This window comes from Sinocyclocheilus grahami, unplaced genomic scaffold (assembly GCF_001515645.1).
Source record: "Sinocyclocheilus grahami isolate Dianchi unplaced genomic scaffold, SAMN03320097.WGS_v1.1 scaffold121.1, whole genome shotgun sequence".
NCBI classification, from domain to species: domain Eukaryota; kingdom Metazoa; phylum Chordata; class Actinopteri; order Cypriniformes; family Cyprinidae; genus Sinocyclocheilus; species Sinocyclocheilus grahami.
Window position 1 is genome coordinate 590,436 of NW_015505300.1, and position 18,523 is coordinate 608,958.

The 18,523-nt window shown below is 38.3% G+C and overlaps 2 protein-coding genes across 2 annotated transcripts in view; both read left to right on the plus strand.

Annotated features, from left to right (window-relative positions):
* Window positions 1-10,177, plus strand: part of LOC107589881 (ras-responsive element-binding protein 1-like) — a 14,885-nt gene extending 4,708 nt beyond the window's left edge. The window contains exons 4-11 of the mRNA XM_016278456.1: window positions 899-1,040; window positions 1,137-1,279; window positions 1,357-1,546; window positions 1,636-4,225; window positions 5,111-5,281; window positions 5,425-5,640; window positions 6,694-7,254; window positions 7,782-10,177. Of these exons, the coding sequence (XP_016133942.1) occupies window positions 899-1,040; window positions 1,137-1,279; window positions 1,357-1,546; window positions 1,636-4,225; window positions 5,111-5,281; window positions 5,425-5,640; window positions 6,694-7,254; window positions 7,782-8,287 (4,519 nt within the window). The 3' untranslated portion in view covers window positions 8,288-10,177. The remainder of the gene's footprint in view (window positions 1-898; window positions 1,041-1,136; window positions 1,280-1,356; window positions 1,547-1,635; window positions 4,226-5,110; window positions 5,282-5,424; window positions 5,641-6,693; window positions 7,255-7,781) is intronic.
* Window positions 10,178-10,508: 331 nt separating this feature from the next.
* On the plus strand, window positions 10,509-17,034 carry LOC107589821 (serine/threonine-protein kinase RIO1-like). Its single transcript, XM_016278361.1, has 18 exons — window positions 10,509-10,588; window positions 10,683-10,738; window positions 11,078-11,282; window positions 11,543-11,633; window positions 11,746-11,815; window positions 12,206-12,248; window positions 12,349-12,441; window positions 12,954-13,066; window positions 13,190-13,270; window positions 13,361-13,447; window positions 13,571-13,708; window positions 13,838-13,941; window positions 14,029-14,135; window positions 15,169-15,234; window positions 15,992-16,108; window positions 16,191-16,244; window positions 16,520-16,669; window positions 16,755-17,034. Exons 2-18 carry the CDS (start codon window positions 10,692-10,694, stop codon window positions 16,863-16,865), a joined length of 1,677 nt encoding a protein of 558 aa, XP_016133847.1. The 5' UTR covers window positions 10,509-10,588; window positions 10,683-10,691; the 3' UTR covers window positions 16,866-17,034.
* The last annotated feature ends 1,489 nt before the right edge of the window (window positions 17,035-18,523 follow it).

Genomic DNA, 18,523 nt, shown 5'->3' on the forward strand with positions numbered 1-18,523 from the left:
AAACAAGAATCTTACCACTGGGTCTGCTGACATTTATCCTCCCTTTGCAGGTCCATACACTCAGTGCATCACCATTAACTGTACACACCACAATGCAAACACATTAATTAGAAAATGTGCACACCGTATATAGACGGTCAACCATTTTCAATGAAACACAGCTGCACATAAGCATCAGGGGCCTTGTATCTGGTTGAACCTGAAAGGTGGGTTTGTTTCTGTGAAAGTGTAGGAGGGTGAGGGGTGCACACGTTCCAGCATGTCGTAATGCAACTCCCAGCACTTTGCCTCCACACATTACCTCTGACCTCTGCTGGCCATATAATTGCATTTACCCCACCTAGTCACTCCCCTCTGTATTTTGCATTAATTATTGAAGTATTCCAGTGGCCCTGGTGCCATCACATCAAGATGAAAACAGAGAACGTTTTACATGGATGAGGTTAAAGATTTAAATGAACCCTGATTATTTTAACAGTCATTTTATAGTAGTCATTTTACTGGGTTACGATTAAAACAGCTCATTTTAAATTTAAAATTGTATATGTTGATCTTCTATACAGAAAAAAGAGACAGAAGCAGCAGTTGTGAGTGGGGGGGCCAACCCAAGCTCCGCCCCTGCGTTAATTGCTTTAAATATTTTTAACGCGTTAAACTGAAAAAAAAAATGTATTGCATGCATAACACATTAATTTTGACAGCACTCATTTTTGTTTGTTTTTTCCCCTCAAACACCTCAAATGCTCAAATGCAGTTTACAGTACAGTAAACACAAATGTAAGTCAGTAAGGAGCACCTATGAATTTTGCGTAATAAAGCATTTTAATTTCTCTTTTTTTTATGATGATTGTTAATAGACAGAACATGGCCTGAAATGACTGGTTATGTATTTCTGCAGGCACATAAAAATTCATGAAAAAGATGCAAACAGTATTCCTCCATCCAGTTCTTCCCAACTAAACACCCGTCGACGACTCCCTAAGAGGAAGCCTAATGTAGAGGATGAAGTGGAGCAGGCTGAGGAGCCACCAGTTAAAAAGGTTTTTCAGTGAAAACAGTCAGAGTTTAAATGACTTTTGGAATTTATTGTGCCTGTACTTCTGAAGTTATATGCAAACAATCTGTCTTGTGTTTAGGTGATGTTGACACAAAAGTCTGGAGAGGATGATTCTGTTAAGAGTGAAGAAGAGATTCTTCATTGTCCCATCTGCTTTAAGACATTCAACTGTAAATATGATCTGGAAACACACATAGACACACATCCTGACACTACACTCAGGTAGGCTTAGGACGTTGTATTTCTGTGTATATATATGTAATATATTTACTGTTTCTGACTGTTTCTTCTAATCCTAGGTGTAACATTTGTTGCATTACCTTTCGCACACATCGTGGTCTTCTGCGTCATAACACCGTCATTCATAAGCAGCTTCCCACTGACCCCTCTGGACGACCCTTTATTCAGAATAACCCCTCTATCCCTCTGGGGTTTGGTGACTTGGCTTTCATTGACTTCAGCTGTCAGAAATTTCCCCAAATTGCACAGGTAAAGACTTGTAAATACATTACATAGGAAAGAATCACTTTATTCCTTTTTTGGATGATGACAGAAGATCATTTGTTTTATTTATTCAGGTCTGGTGTGAGACTAATTTGCGCAGATGCTCTAGCAAGTTCCACAAATTTGTTTGTGAGGACTGCAACAAGGCCTTCCCTATTCAGCAGTCTCTTTGTCTCCACAAATCCTCACACAAATGTAGTGCAGACACCTGCACTGAACCTCAGGAACATAATGCAGATGATGTTATGGATGCACCCAAAGTTAACTCCCATTTCACGGATTCCAAGGAGGTCAATGAACTAGTATCACATGTTGATAGAACCAGTTCAGATGGGAAAAACTGTTTTATGGAGTGCCTGGGTCTCCAACGCTCCTCCTTGGTCAAGCCAGAGAAATCAGAAGAGCAAATTCAACAGAAAATTTTAGACAGCATTCGCTTCATTCATGTTGAGACACCTTCAACAAATCTACCTCAAGAAAGCAGCAGTGATCCCAGCATCTCAATTTTGGAACCCGTCTCACTTCAAGCCGTGAACAAGAATGCCGCCCTCGGCGTCCTGTCTCTACAGCCGCTCCATGGTGTCGTCAGTAGTGGTATGTTTGTCCCAATAAGTGGTCAAGCTGCGGTGGAGCTGGCAGACATTGAACAAATCCTTAAGCTTGCAGCCTCTGTGCCACCTCAGATGTCTTTGTCCTTGCTTGCCAAAGGTCTGGGCAGTCCTCTGCAGGTGGACCCCAAACAGATTGCTTCTCTGAAGCAAAAGCCCTTAATCACTCCTCGATCCAGCATGGGTGCCTCCACACCCCCTCCGCCCATCATGAATGCCCAACAGGCCTCATCGGGCAATATCAGTCCTAGCCTTCCACCCCAAACAGGTCAACAAGTGAGAACTGCCAGACAGTCATCAGCCTCCACTTCGTCCTCAACCTCGTCCTCTCCTACCAACTGGGAGACTACTCAACTAGGGCCAGATGTCATAGGAAACACGATAATCTCATATGAAACTGGAAAGCAAGAGGAGTTTGACGGCAAAGAGAAAGAATCGAGAGTTGTGGGCAAGAAGACAGCCAAGACCGAGTACCCTTGTCGGTTCTGCAAAGAAGTTTTTTCTTTCTTAGGTGGCCTCCAGGCTCATATGCGTCACCATCTGGGAGCGTCACCGTACCAATGCACCATTTGTAGCTACGCCGCTCCTGACAAAGCGACGCTGATTCGACATTTCAGAACACATAGCGGTGAGCGGCCATACATCTGCCGCCTCTGTCACTACCCTTTCACTGTGAAGGCCAACTGTGAGCGTCATTTGCGCAAGAAACACATGAAGAACACCCGCAAAGACATAGAGAAAAACATTGAATATGTAACCACCTCCTCTAGTGTAAGTGGTGTAATTGGAGGCAGCACACTAGACCTCCTTGATACAGCCGGTGCCGGTAACACATCTTGTCGATTTTGTGGGCAGGACCTTAAGAATTACAGAGCACTTCAGATTCACCTGCGAACGCACAATGGATGTCAGCGGAAGCCATTTGAGTGTAAGCAATGTGGAGCGGCGTTTCTCGCCAAAAGGAACTGTATTCACCATTTGCTGAAACACCACCCAGATGTTCCAGAAAGGGAAATTGAAGAACACATCAAAAGTCTTGTACCGGTTGGAGGAGAGGCCACCACTCAAGCCAACCCTCCAACCTCAAATGGGCTGGTTAACAGCACCATTCCTCAGAATGTAGGTCCTTTCTCTGGACCTGTTGAGGACCAGGACCAGCCTTTAGATTTCTCTAGCAAATCTCAAAAAACGATTGCCTCAAATGTTAAACTTGAAGGAACAGCATCTCCTCTGTTTAACGACTGCTCTATGGAGCCCATTGATCTCTCGATACCTAAGGATCCTGAGATGAAGAGAATGATGAAAGAACTGCCTCAGAGCATATCTCTGAATCATCAAGACATCAAGAAAGAACACACCCTGGAAACGACCCCTGGTCTTCTTGCAGCTCTCCCAGTCTCCATTTCAAGCCTGGCCTCTGCTCTGTCCAGTGACCTTACTAAGCCTTTTACTCGCTTAAAGCCATTGCTACCCAAACCATCTTCGGTTTCCAGTACTGAAATGGCACCACTGGCCTCCATTGCGCAGATCATCTCATCTGTGTCAGCTACTCCAGTGTTGATCGAAACAGGAATAGATGGCAAAAACAGTGTTAGTGCAATGGATTTTAATACACTAAGTGAGAAGAAGGGTCCCTTAAGCACCACCAAACTGGATTCCATTCAAAATGGCTCTTCTGATAACTCAAAGAAGAGAGGCAAGAAGAGACCGTTTCAGGAGGAGATCTGTGATCCGAGAACACCAGCAGGCTGTGGCATCGACCTGGAGTCAAGTGGCGAGTTTCCCAGTGTGGAGAAAATGCTAGCTACCACTGACTCAAATAAATTCAGCCCCTACTTACAACCCAGTCAGATGGAGCCAATGAAGGAGGAGAAAGAGAAGCAGTCCGTCAATGAGGAGGCAAAAGAGGGACGAGAGGATAAGCCAAAGAAACCTTCACAGAACAAAGGAAAGAAGAACGCTTATTCGAATTCAGTGCAGAAAATGACCTGCCCATACTGCCCACGTCTGTTCCCTTGGGCCAGCTCATTGCAAAGGCATATGTTAACACACACAGGTGAGACACTGTTTACAATTCATAAATTATGCCATACAGCACTTTATTTACTCTGTCCTACAATACAGTGAGCTACATACCATTCTTAAGAAAGTGGAGGTTACAGAATGTGTTAAATGTTGTACACTATTTCATTTGTCAGCCATTTAGCTGGAATTGTTCTTCAACCATTTCAGACTCTATATAGATCTTAGATAATCCTCACAGTAATGCAGAGTGAACAAACATGCTGAAGTTGGTAAGATTTGAAATTCATTCACTGTCTATAATGGTTTACACTACTGTTTGGAGTCTTTTTTTTAAAGAAATTAATACTTTTTGTCAGCAAGGATGCATTAAATTGATCAACAGTGACCGTAAAAACATGTTTAATGTAACAAAATAATTCTGTTTTTGATAAATGCTGTTTTTAACTTTCTTAGTTTATTTATCAAAGAATCCTAAAAAATGTATTATGGTTTCCACAAAAATATTAAGCAGCACAACTGTTTTCAACATTGAAATGTTTCTTGCGCACCAAATCAGCATATGAGAATGATTTCTGAAGGATCATCTGACACTGAAAACTGGAGTAATGACTGCTGAAAATTCAGCAATCACAGAAATAAATTACATTTTAAAATATATTCAAATAGAAAACAGTTATTTTAAGTTGTAATAATATTTCACAGTATTATTCTTTTTACTGTATTTATAGTGAAGACATAGTGAAATAGTGAGCATTAGAGACTTCTTTCAAAAACAATAAATAATCTTACCGACCCCAAACTTTTACATTTATTATGTAACGTATATATTAACTTTTTCTTTGATCCAATGTATTTGAGTCAATAATGTTTTGTTTCTCTCTTCAGGGTGTTACAGTTTTGTGCATTGATTTCACAGGTCAGAAGCCATACCCTTGTCCTCAGTGTGAGTCATTCTTCTCCACCAAGTCAAACTGTGAGCGCCACCTGCTCCGCAAACATGGAATATCTAATCGGACTCTTCAAAACAGTGGATCTCCACCCAAACCTAAGGCTGATGAAGGATCCCAAGGAAGCACTGGCACTATTGGTCAGAACCATTATCTTATATATTATTTTGTAGCCCTAATGGTCTTGCATATACAGTATACTATATGAAGTAAGATCAGTTCAGTTCATATTTTTTCCAAATGCTTGACAAATGCTTTGCTTAACAAGCTTTTCTTGTCTTAGAAGAGAGTGGATCTGACACAGAACCTCCTGTAGCCAGAGATATTGTGGATCTGAGCTCTGTCAACCCCAAACAAGAGGAGAGAGCTTCATCTCCGGAACAAGCACCAGAACAAACAGGACAATCAGCCACTGAACAAACAGACAGCAGCTCAGACTCAAACCAAACACACCCTGAGAGAGTAGAAAATAATGATGATGACTCTCAAAGCAATAACAGTCTTGATATGAACCTCGCTAAAATGCTTGTAGACTTCAAGCTTTCTGGAGTGGAGCAGCACCAGCCTAAATCAACAGCTGAACCAGTTTCTCCACCGGATGAGTTCCCCCACACCTGTGTGTCCTGCAAGAAGACCTTTCGCCATGCAGCCACTCTCGTTTTCAACATTGAAATGTTTCTTGCGCACCAAATCAGCATATGAGAATGATTTCTGAAGGATCATCTGACACTGAAAACTGGAGTAATGACTGCTGAAAATTCAGCAATCACAGAAATAAATTACATTTTAAAATATATTCAAATAGAAAACAGTTATTTTAAGTTGTAATAATATTTCACAGTATTATTCTTTTTACTGTATTTATAGTGAAGACATAGTGAAATAGTGAGCATTAGAGACTTCTTTCAAAAACAATAAATAATCTTACCGACCCCAAACTTTTACATTTATTATGTAACGTATATATTAACTTTTTCTTTGATCCAATGTATTTGAGTCAATAATGTTTTGTTTCTCTCTTCAGGGTGTTACAGTTTTGTGCATTGATTTCACAGGTCAGAAGCCATACCCTTGTCCTCAGTGTGAGTCATTCTTCTCCACCAAGTCAAACTGTGAGCGCCACCTGCTCCGCAAACATGGAATATCTAATCGGACTCTTCAAAACAGTGGATCTCCACCCAAACCTAAGGCTGATGAAGGATCCCAAGGAAGCACTGGCACTATTGGTCAGAACCATTATCTTATATATTATTTTGTAGCCCTAATGGTCTTGCATATACAGTATACTATATGAAGTAAGATCAGTTCAGTTCATATTTTTTCCAAATGCTTGACAAATGCTTTGCTTAACAAGCTTTTCTTGTCTTAGAAGAGAGTGGATCTGACACAGAACCTCCTGTAGCCAGAGATATTGTGGATCTGAGCTCTGTCAACCCCAAACAAGAGGAGAGAGCTTCATCTCCGGAACAAGCACCAGAACAAACAGGACAATCAGCCACTGAACAAACAGACAGCAGCTCAGACTCAAACCAAACACACCCTGAGAGAGTAGAAAATAATGATGATGACTCTCAAAGCAATAACAGTCTTGATATGAACCTCGCTAAAATGCTTGTAGACTTCAAGCTTTCTGGAGTGGAGCAGCACCAGCCTAAATCAACAGCTGAACCAGTTTCTCCACCGGATGAGTTCCCCCACACCTGTGTGTCCTGCAAGAAGACCTTTCGCCATGCAGCCACTCTCAGCCGGCACCAGAAAACTCACATTCAGGAGGTCCAGCCAGAGGATGGAGGCAAAAAGGGAAGACGCCAACCTGCTCCTCAAAGCCCAGTCACATCACCCAGAAAGGAGATGGAGCAGGATGCAAAGTTAGAAGATGATGAAAAGGACGAGAACAGCAGCTGTGTGGAAAGTGGTGCCGATGAGGAGGAGAAGGAGAGGGAAGAGATGAGTGATGATGAAGAAGAGGCTGCTTCCTCAGAGCTCAGGGCTTTGGAAGAGGAGGACGTCCCGGCTGGAGGCAAAACCGATAAAAGGAAGAAGATCTGTGCTGTGTGCAGCAAACGTTTCTGGAGCCTGCAAGACCTGACCAGACACATGCGCTCACATACTGGTAAGATCAGGAGCCTTTTATTGTTATTATTTACGGTCCATGATTTATTAAAGGGGTCATGTGATGCATATGCATGCACTTTTACAAGTTGTTTGAACTGAAATGTGTGTTGGCAGTGTGTGTACACAACCACCCTAAAATGATAAAGATCTACCCAGTGTTTTTTTTAATCTGCTCAAATCTTTACCCCTCTCTCAAATCGAGCCGATCTCAGATGCCTGTCTGTGTGACGTCACAAAAACAGGCCCTCAGAGAGCGACTCAGAAGAGAGGGGCGGGGTCAGCAGAGCTCATTAACATTTAAAGGAAAATGCTACAAAACTGTTTTTTTTTTTTAAAGGTGTTTTTTACACTACCATTGAAACATTTTAACCAAACTGTTACAGACTTTTCATCAAGACCCTAAAGAATCATATCAACTTGTGGAAAATGGGCATCCTATGACCCCTTTAATAAAATATACCTTCCAATAAAAACAAAAAAACAAATATGAAGTTGATGCATCTAAAATGAACCTTTTTGTTGTAGGTGAGCGACCTTATAAGTGCCAAACCTGTCATCGCACCTTCACCCTGAAGCACAGTCTGGTGAGGCATCAACGCGTCCACCAGAAACCCACAGATGAAAAAGGGACAGATGAGGCAGAAATTAATGAAGAAATGGATGGAGAAAAAGATAATGGAGAAATGCTGGAGGGAAAAGAGGTCAGATGTTCATCTGGAAGTCAAAGTGAAGCAACAGCTCCAATCCAGAGTGAGAATGAATGTGAAAAAGCAGGAGCACCCCAAGAAGAAGAGAGCGAAGGACACATGGAGGAAATTAAGGAGAAGCAGCACCCTGAAGATACATCCGTGGAGATGGAATCTGCTGAAGAACCTGACAAAGAACCTCAGTCAGATGGGGCTGAACAGGAGGAGCATCAAACGTTAGTTGCCTCAGTAGAGGGCCAATCAGGCTGTGACCCAGAACATGCAAAAATCAGTGTCCATAGCTGTATAGCAGCTCAGGAAGTGATGGAGACACCCGATCAGTGAAGAGAAAATTCACTGTTGATTTTGTGCCATAGCTTATCAAACTTCCACAAACACTAGGAGTTACAAAGCCTGGCTTTTGCCGATATTTGTCTTATACAGTATGCATGACAGATGCAGACTGGAGAACAGTTTCTGAAGCACAGTGATTCTTCTCTTGATGCCTTAATGCTTTTTTTCTAAAGATCTGGATCAACACATAACAGGACAGTAGCAATTTTAATCCTATTTATATGATTTTTAATGAATCATATAAAGACTTTATATCAATAAATTAGAAGCATTTGTATGATGAACAGAAGTTTTATATATCAGCATTAAATTGTATTATTCTTAAGTCAGTTTCTGTGTGAGAGCTGAAGTGCCTGACTCATTTTCATTATCAAGATTGGCTGAATACACATTTTGGATAAAATTGCTGTTTAGCTCTGTCATTTTTATTTTGGGTGATCATCAGCCAATCAGTTTATCGGCAATATTTGCCTGTTCTTTGTATATTATCCTCCATCTTTGAGTCTCATTGACAAATGATGCAGACAGTATAAATGGCTGGAAAGCTTGAAGCAGTGCCTTCTGGTGGCGTAGTGTGAAGTATCCTATCATAAGGCCTGTGCATCAGAGAGAAGAGTGCTTCTGAGAGTCAAGCAGTATGTATTTAATGTCAGTGTGATTCAGAGTACATTATATGTATCTTTAAAGTGTGATTTGTGTTTGCCTCCTTGGTTTTGTGTTTGTACTGGAAATCTCCCAAGGATTGACTTCAACACTGGTGTTCACACTAAAAATCAATTTATCTGGTAGATATCGGTTCTAAAAGTATCTAAAAAGGCATCTAAAAAGTATCCCTCATACTGGTTTATGTAGAAAGGATTTCAATCTTCCCTGAAACAAAACAAAACAGAAATACAGTTTTACACTAGTTGTTGCAATAGAGTGACTTGGATAACCCCTGAAGCCCAACACAACACTTCATTTGAGATTTAGTCAATTTGGCTGAAGTCCTCTCAGTGGCAAAATGTTTGCTAGTTTGATTCATTTTGAAAGCTGTGAGTCTTTGGATTTAAAACCAATTTAAACATTGTAAATGAACTGGCCTTTATATTTGTTGAAAGTTAAAAACGTTTTCTTTTTTGTGTGAGTGTAATGATGTTTGTACTTGTAAATTTGTACAAGTGTGTGTGTGTGTGCGCCCAGATATATGGATCGAAAACACTGAACATGCTATGCAGGTATTTATTGATCAGTCTAAAGCGTGTGGTTGTCATTTTGAAAAGCCATGTAGAATCCAATTTCTGCAACGAGGAGAATCCAAAAGATGAATGTTGTTGAATTTTGAGATTGTGAGGTTCTGTATGTTTTCAGATTCTTTGTACATTCAAATGCTTTAGATTATTATCTCTTTTGTGTGTCTTTTTGCTTGTCAGCTAATGAAACCTTCAACCACTTCAACTATCCATTCATTTGAGAGCATTGAACCATAGAGTATAATTTGATGGGTGTGACAATATAGTTATAAAAATATTGATTTTGCATGTTAATCTAATTTGAATTTCTCAGTTATTCTCTTTCTCAGGGGGTTTTCAAAACCACCATCTTTCTGTGTAATCTGTCTGGTGTATACAGTTCAAACTCTGTTCACTACACTACATTTAAGCATTTGACTGAATTTGGTCAAAGTATGCCTTAGCCTTAATTGTACCAAAACTTTTCTGCAAAAATTGGTATTGTAATTTATTACGCTATCATAATCAGTGACCATGTTTGTCAGATGGATTGCAAATATTTGTCAGATCAATTCAGATGCAGACAACTCAGTGATTTTTTTGCCTTTTTCACCTTGCTGTTCAACCCTGTAAAGCGAATAAAACATCCAATCAATAAATGCTCACTAAGAAAGAGTGAGAAATTCATTCTATTTTCTCTGTCTACATTTTTTCTCAATTAAAACTTTTCTATAATATTAACATGAATATTGTATTATTATAGTATTTATATTTAATATTATTAGTAACTCATAATATTAAGATTATGAACAGAACAACCTGGTAATACCCAGAACAGCCTGGCAACCCCCCAAATGCACCACTCGCATAAAAAAACAACCCCTGTTAAATCTAATTTTGTTTACGTTTGATATCAACAGTATATCTTTTAAGAAGTACAAAAATGCATGGATCTTCTGAAAGCCTTCTGAAAATCAATGTATGACTTGCCGTTACGAATTCGCTCGTTGACCCTTCGCAGCGCTCTTACCCACGTTGCCGGAAGTAAGAAGTCGCTGGTGTGCGTGCGTGCGTGCTGTTGGTATGTAAGCGTGTTTTGACAGTGTTTGGTCAGTTCCTTTACATTCTCTTTTTTTGTTAAGATATATTTTAAGGATTCCGACATTTCAAATTAGAGCACCGCGATGTATCCGGTTGTACCCGGGCAGTTTGAAGACGCGGACGAGGGAAGGTATGAAACTACATTAGGTTCAATTGTTAGAAGCATGTTGTCAGTCATATCACAGGGTTCCACGATCATGAATAACAATAATATACTGATATATACACACCAAAACAGTATGTGTACCAGCCACTGATCTATAATAGAGAACAAACATTCATAGATCAGTGATTTGTGTACCATACCATGTATGGTAGCTGTATGTTTATTATGACAGGATATGTTTCATATTTTCAGAGAGGCAAACTGGAATTATTGTGACTCATTACACCAGCAAATCATATTAATAAAACATTTTGGATAACAAATGCTAAATGGGTTAAGTTTACACAGTATGGTATTTCACAGTGAGGCTGAAATCAATCACGTCCCTGACAAGCCCTCCCTGGAGAACCCACTCCATGAAGTCACTTTACAGACCTTCGAAAATGAGGAGGACTATGATGATGATGAGGAAGATGAGGAAGAGGACGATGAATGGGATTGGAATGAATCAGGAGGAGGAGACTTCACAAAACGCTACACTGCCATGAGGACTGGAAATAATCCACAGGTATTCATTATGGAAGGATCAGTACTATTGTTTCTTGTATGTTTTTGTATAATGATTGTTTCTTAAGAAAATGTTATATTATTGTAATGATATTGTATATTGAAATGATACTGTTAATGTTGCCATGAATATAGCCGTTGTTGCTGATATGGCCTTAAAACATAAATAAATAATTATGCAAGGATTGTGCAAGGCCAGTGTTTCTAAGAATTTGTGTAGTTTAAATTACAATAGAGTTATATGTGGGGTTTTTTCACCAGGCTAATCGTCAAAATTCTAATAATAAGTCCTCAAAGATGTCCACCCCATCAGACAAAGTCCTGAGGAAATTTGAAAACAAAATAAACCTTGGTAAGCTTATTATTAATGAATCAAAACTTATATTGAGAAAATGCGCTAAAAGCTTTACTTTTTCTGGTTTAAAAGTTGTGCTTTTTCTGATTTAAGTATCTATGTTTCACAGATAGACTGAGCTATGCTGATTCTGTGATCAATAAAGTCACTGTGATGCAAAAGCAGAGGGAAGCAGACACGTATGTAATCTTATTTTAGTATTATTTATATACTATAATAGTATTTGATAGTAGTTTGAATTAGATTTTATTTGTATATATTTTTTAGTTTTAGCTTAAGTAATTTTATCATGTGCTTTTGTCGTTTTTATTGGTGTTTTTTTTTGTATGTATTTATATTTGGCTTTTAATTTATTTTTAATTCAGTTTTAGTAATTAAAAGAAAATTAAAAATAAAACAAAAGTTTTTCATCTAATATTTGTATATTTTACTTCAGCTTTTCAATTAACAAAAAGTATTGTTAATAGTTATAGTTTTATTTTTTAGTTAGAAGTAACAGCGTATAACAGACATGATTTCCGTTCAAGTTGAAGTCTTTTAATCTTAAAAACCGCATACATTTTTTGCAGTTTTCGGGTAAAGGACAAATCCGACAGAGCTACTGTTGAACAGGTGTGTTGTTTGCTCAAGATTTATTGGTTTTGATTTCACTTGAGCTCCTGTGTTGTGATTGGTGCATTATTCAGTGTGATATTTTAATGTGACTGTACAGGTTTTGGACCCCCGTACACGTATGATTCTGTTTAAAATGCTCAGCAGAGGCGTCTTTTCAGAGATCAATGGCTGTATCAGCACAGGCAAAGAGGCAAGTTTGTTTTAATGTTATTTTAGTGTAATTGATCTGTTTATTAGTTTTAGTTCATTTATTCTTTGTTATTTTAGTACTTGAGGTTGAATATGAGACATGTTTTTTATAAATTGTTTTATTTCAGTTAATTTTTTATTTTATTTCAAGTAATGAAAAATAATTTAGGTAACTATTATAACCCTAGTTTGTCTGGTTGAATAGAATAAAATGATCAATTGCTATATTTTTGGTACACATGAGATCTTGTTTATATCAGACTTTTTACTAAGAACTAATGTTAATGTTGCTTTTTTTCTTTTGCTATTCTATTCTTTTTTCTTTTTTTTTTCTCTCCTGCATTTTGTACCACAGGCAAATGTCTACCATGCAACTACTGCAAAAGGAGAAAGCAGAGTTGAGATCTTGTTTATATCAGACTTTTTACTAAGAACTAATGTTAATGTTGCTTTTTTTCTTTTGCTATTCTATTCTTTTTCTTTTTTTTTTCTCTCCTGCATTTTGTACCACAGGCAAATGTCTACCATGCAACTACTGCAAAAGGAGAAAGCAGAGCCATCAAAATATACAAAACATCAATTCTATTATTCAAAGACAGAGATAAATATGTCAGCGGGGAATTCAGGTAAGATGGATGTCTTTGTTCAGGCATTTAGTCCTATTTAGTCTTATTGATGTGTGTCATTAAACAGCAAATTTCTATGTCCAATATGTCAAAATATAGTGAAAATTCTATGTCCGGATTTAGGTTCCGCCATGGCTATTGCAAGGGCAATCCTAGGAAAATGGTGCGCACTTGGGCTGAGAAGGAAATGAGAAACTTGATCAGGTGAATATTATTATTATTATTACTACTTTCTTTTTTTCATGAACGTTTAATGATGTTTTTTGTCTCTAATGTGGATCCATTTACCTCAAGACTACAGACCGCACAGATTCCAAGTCCAGAGCCCATCATGTTGCGGAGTCACGTCCTTGTCATGAGCTTCATTGGTCGAGATGACATGTACGTGGGCTTTTACCTTCACCATTTACACATGCACACATACTTCTCGGCAACTGATCAAAACATGGCAATGTTTCAGAGTTTTCAACATATTCCTAAATGACACTCCAGTGTATTCCCCAGGCCTGCCCCTCTGCTGAAGAACGCTGTCCTGTCCGAATCCAAATCCAGGGAACTCTACCTACAGATCATCCAGAATATGAGAATAATGTACAATGATGCTCGTCTGGTCCATGCTGACCTTAGCGAGTTCAATATGCTGTAAGCTGACTTTATATTATGTACACAAGGTTTTTTTAAGCATCAGTTAATGTTTGCTGATGTTCAGTTGTACTGTGATCAGTGGAAAGTGTAGGAAAACATTAAGCATTGATGTGTTCTGGTGTGCAGGTATCATAACGGAGATGCTTATATCATTGACGTCTCTCAGTCCGTTGAGCACGATCACCCACATGCTTTAGAGTTTCTTCGCAAAGATTGCAGCAATGTCAATGGTAATGTGCAGCCTTGAATAGGATAAGATATTAATATTAATGTCAACAAATATTTTTTAATTCTTTTTTTTTTTTTGGTTCTCTCAGACTTTTTCCAGAAGCATAATGTAGCTGTTATGACTGTACGTGAGCTGTTTGAGTTCATCACAGACCCCTCCATCACAAGTGACAATATTAATCAGTACCTGGACAAGGTCAGTGAGTTGCAGTGATGCATTATGGGTAATCTTAAAGTGCCCCTATTATGCCTTTTCGAATATTACCTTTCATGTAGTGTGTCATGTAGCTGTATGTGAACATAAACTATCTGCACTATCACGCCGACAGTGCACGATAAACAAAGTTATTGTCTATCAAAAAAAAAAAAAAGAGTCGGCTCGCAATCGCCTAAACGAGTCGTCAGGAATCTTAAATCTTCAAAAATCTCGTTACGGCTCTACGTCAAGAAGTAACACATTTGCATAATGTCTTCCCACGTTTTGTCACCAACTTGCCCGCCCACAAACAGTAAAATTTCCGTGTGGTTAACATCATGTCGAGAAGACGCTGTACCCTACGCTGTGAGAGTACATTTGTTTTATCACATCTTATAATTACCACAAACTTGTTAACACTTGACACTTACCACTGAGAAACGGCCTGCTCCAGTCGTGCTTGCGAATCAGTCTCTTGTCGATCAGCCAGTTCAACCGATTTATCATCAGACTGCGGCTCGAATTGGTAAGGTACAATTGAAACCATCTTTTCTATATATTGACATGTCTCAGGGCTGTCATGTCATGGGAATGGGCGTTTCAATTCTGACACGTGCTCTACGCGGTAGACCAATCCAGAGACAATCTCTACGGCTCTGGGCCAATCACAAAGGACTGCGCCATCTGACCAATCACAGCAGTGAGGGCTCACGGAAAGGAGGGGTTTAGAGAGACTGATTCTTTGAACTGCTTCGCACGAGTCGTTTACGAATCATGTAGAACTGAAGTAAAATTAAATCTATTTTTTGAGAAAACTAACGTGTTTTTTGACCTTGCATGCATGTAAACCTGTTTTAGGAGACTCATAAAACAATATTAGCAACCTTAAAAATGGCATAATAGGGGCACTTTAACAACAGGCTGTTTCTCTTTCTTGTGGCTTTTTGTGCATTCTGACAAGCTTGATGTGATTGGGTACATACATTTGTTGCAGTGTTTTGTTTTTTTTAGTGTTTGTGTGGTTTACCTGCAGGCAATGGAGATAGCATCTGAAAGAACTGCAGAGGAAAGATCCAATCAGGACAAAGTTGATGAGGAGGTGCATTCATTTTTAACATTTCTCAATAGTTGCATCCCTTTCCAAAACTACCAGATTTTACACTGTCATGGAAAGTTGTTGAATTTTTAAATAGTAATTTGCAGTCCTGAAAAAGTCATGGAAATGACATTGAATGTAAAATGTCATTGAAAGGTCTTTCTGTAGTAAATATGAGTTTTTTTTTCTTTTTGGTTTTGCCCTGCTCTTAAAATAGTTGAAATAGTCATATATTGCTCTCTGTGAACACTTGTGTAGAGTAAAAGCCAGTGTTGTTATTGTTAATTAAATCTAAAGCTATTAGAAATTATTTTCATTCATTAAAATGAGGCAGAAAGGCAGAAATAATATTAGATGGAAACTCGAACTTGACAAATTTAACCTAGACAAACAAAAACTAGAAATGTTGGCAACTAGGCAACTATCTAACCAAAGTTTAAGTTGAAGTACTAAAACTGAAATTAAATTAAATAAAAAGCAAAAAAACTAATAAAAATGAAAAACACTACAATTACTAAAACTAAAATGAAAACTAAACGAATAATGCTAATTCAAAGTATTAATATACTGTAATAGTATATAAATAATACTCAAATAACACTGGTAAACACTTGCTAACATTGTAATACCTAGTATATATATATAAACCCTTAATATACCAGACTGTCTATTGATAGTCATTGTGGAGACATTTGTACACACAGTTTTTTGTTGTGGGAACCCTGTCTAACAATTCACATGTGGATCTGTCTCAAAAAAGGTGTTTAAGAAAGCCTACATTCCACGCACACTTAATGAAGTCACTCACTATGAGAGGGATGTGGACACAATGTTGAAGAAAAAGGAGGAGGCTTCTGAGGACACAAGTACTGACAATGTATGTCTCACTGCCCTAAGTAAAAATAATGAACTAATGCTCTGAGAGCTATTCGGTTGAAATGATCTGGTTTCCATTACAGATCCTCTACCGGACAGTGACAGGCCTCAGGAAGGACCTTTCTGGTGTGCAAATGGTGAGGAGAATGCTGTTTTTGTTTTTAAGAAGACCATTTGGCGCATTAATGATTAAGCATTAGGTTTAAGACACCTTATGTGGGCCAGCCTTTGTTTTTGTTTTTAATGCATCCACTAGGTCTCTTTGGAATTTTCTTTGCCTGCGTGGCATGTGTGGAGGATTAAAGCAGAGACTATAAACAACAGTCGTCGCCAAACTCAAGCATAATGACAATGAGAAATCAGATTAAAAATGCTGTTGCTGAATTTTTTTATTATTATTATTATTTGACAGGTACCCTCAATACTGGAAGACTCAACGAAGGGTGATAGTTCAAGCTCTGAGGGAGAGGAGGAGGATGAAGATGATGAGGAGGAGAAGTCAGAAGGGGAGGACACACTGGAGGGTGGCAGCCACACTGAGGAAGCACAAATTGACAGAAAGGTACCTAATAGGAACCGAAAATGTTGCCATACATGAATTGTGTCCGTGGGTTGCGAGAATAAGTTGGTATTTCTATGTCTTTCAGGAAAGAAAGAAATTGGTTAAAGAAGGCCAGAGGGAGAAAAGAAAAAATAAAATGCCAAAGCATGTGAAAAAGCGTAAGGAGAAGGTTTCCAAAATGAAGAAAGGAAGATGAATATGGTTGAGATGAAGGTGAACTGAGATTATAGCAGAAACGTTACATGACTGATGGTTCCAGTATTGAAGCTGAGAATTGTTGTTGACGAAATGTCAGTCCCTTAACAATTATAAATACCTAATGTTTATTAAAAATGATTTTTAATAAACTTAATTTTTTATCGTCATACTGCTTGAATGGTGATGGTGGGTAAAATATATCATGTTTTAATGCAGTTTTTGATGTAGTGGAACATTTAATTTACATTGTGCAGAACAGTTTACACAAATATTCATGTTTTACAAGGCAACATGCTGTTAAAAATAATGCTCTCTTTCATATTTAAGTGACAAAATCCTCTTTACAATCTTCTATACATCTTGTACATTTAATATTTATTTCAAAGTTGGTACAAAACTATTACATTACATAAACTACCTTTCCAAAGTTTGGGACGCAAGAGTTTTTTAAAGAAGTCTCTTATGCTCAACAAGGCTGCATTTATTTGATAAAAATTACAGTAAAATTGTAATATTATGAACTAAGAAGATTTTAAAGTAACCGTTTTCTATTTGAATATTTTAAAATGTAATTTATTCCTGTGATGTAAAGTGGGAATTTTATTTATTTCATTTATTTTTATCAATGTTGAAAACAGTTGTGCTGCCTAATGTTAGTTTTTTTTAGAAAGTGTGATTTTTAGTCATTTTTGACGAATAGAAATGTTAAAAGATCAAGATAGAAATGTTTTACAGCAATGTAAATCTTTACTGTCACTTTTGATCAAATTAATTCATCCTTGCTGAATAAAAGTAATCATTAAAAAATAAATAATAATAAAAATCTTAGACAACAAACTTTTGAACAGTAGAGTACATTCACTTACACTGGACGTTCAGAATAACAAAATTAAGAAATGTAACATTATAAACACAAAGTGGAACAATTCACACTATTAAAATAGAGTTGTACCTGTGGCCATTTAATGAGCATTCAGATTTGGTGTTTGATTTGAGGTTCAGTGAGAGATGTAGGAACAACTAGCGGATGCCCTCTACATAGTTAGCAGGCAGCATGCCAGACCTCCCCGTCCGCTGCACCGTTCCATACATCCAGCCTTCATCGATCGGCTGCACTTTCTGAATGATGTCACCCTCCCGGAATGACACCTCATCGTAATCCTGCGCTGTGTAGTCATACAGGGCCCTGTACACAGTCTGATGACCAAGTTTTTGTGCATTAAAAGTAAGTATTTTACATTACTGAATACATTTTATTCAAAAAGAAACATGAAGCATGGTATAGATGCTACATAAAATTGCAGAAAAATGAGGACTCACCATTCCCATGTGTTGTGCCGTCGGCTGCATTGGCCTCAGTGAATGCATGCTGGTCTGATGCATGTAGCTGTGGCCACTGGGATAGTATGCACCAGGGAGAACAGGTGCTAAAACAACAATGATCAAGATGATCTCTATCTCCAATAGTAATATTTTATTTTGATTCAAGTAATATACTGGTTTTGTTGTTCTTTGCCCTTTTTTAGGGTGCAGTACCGGGTTTGAGCATCTCACATTAGAGAACTTACCCACAATGACGCCAGGTCTTCGATCCATCTCCATGATGTACTGATGGACACCCTTGTGTGTGCTGTTCCCCACCGTCTCATGGTTAGG

Coding starts and splice junctions, on each gene's coding strand:
- LOC107589821 (XM_016278361.1), top strand. CDS start 10,692: ATGTATCCGGTTGTACCCGGGCAGTTTGAAGACGCGGACGAGGGAAG. Junction 12,442..12,953: donor GTATCAGCACAGGCAAAGAG/GCAAGTTTGTTT, acceptor TTTGTACCACAG/GCAAATGTCTACCATGCAAC. Junction 16,109..16,190: donor AGGACACAAGTACTGACAAT/GTATGTCTCACT, acceptor TTTCCATTACAG/ATCCTCTACCGGACAGTGAC.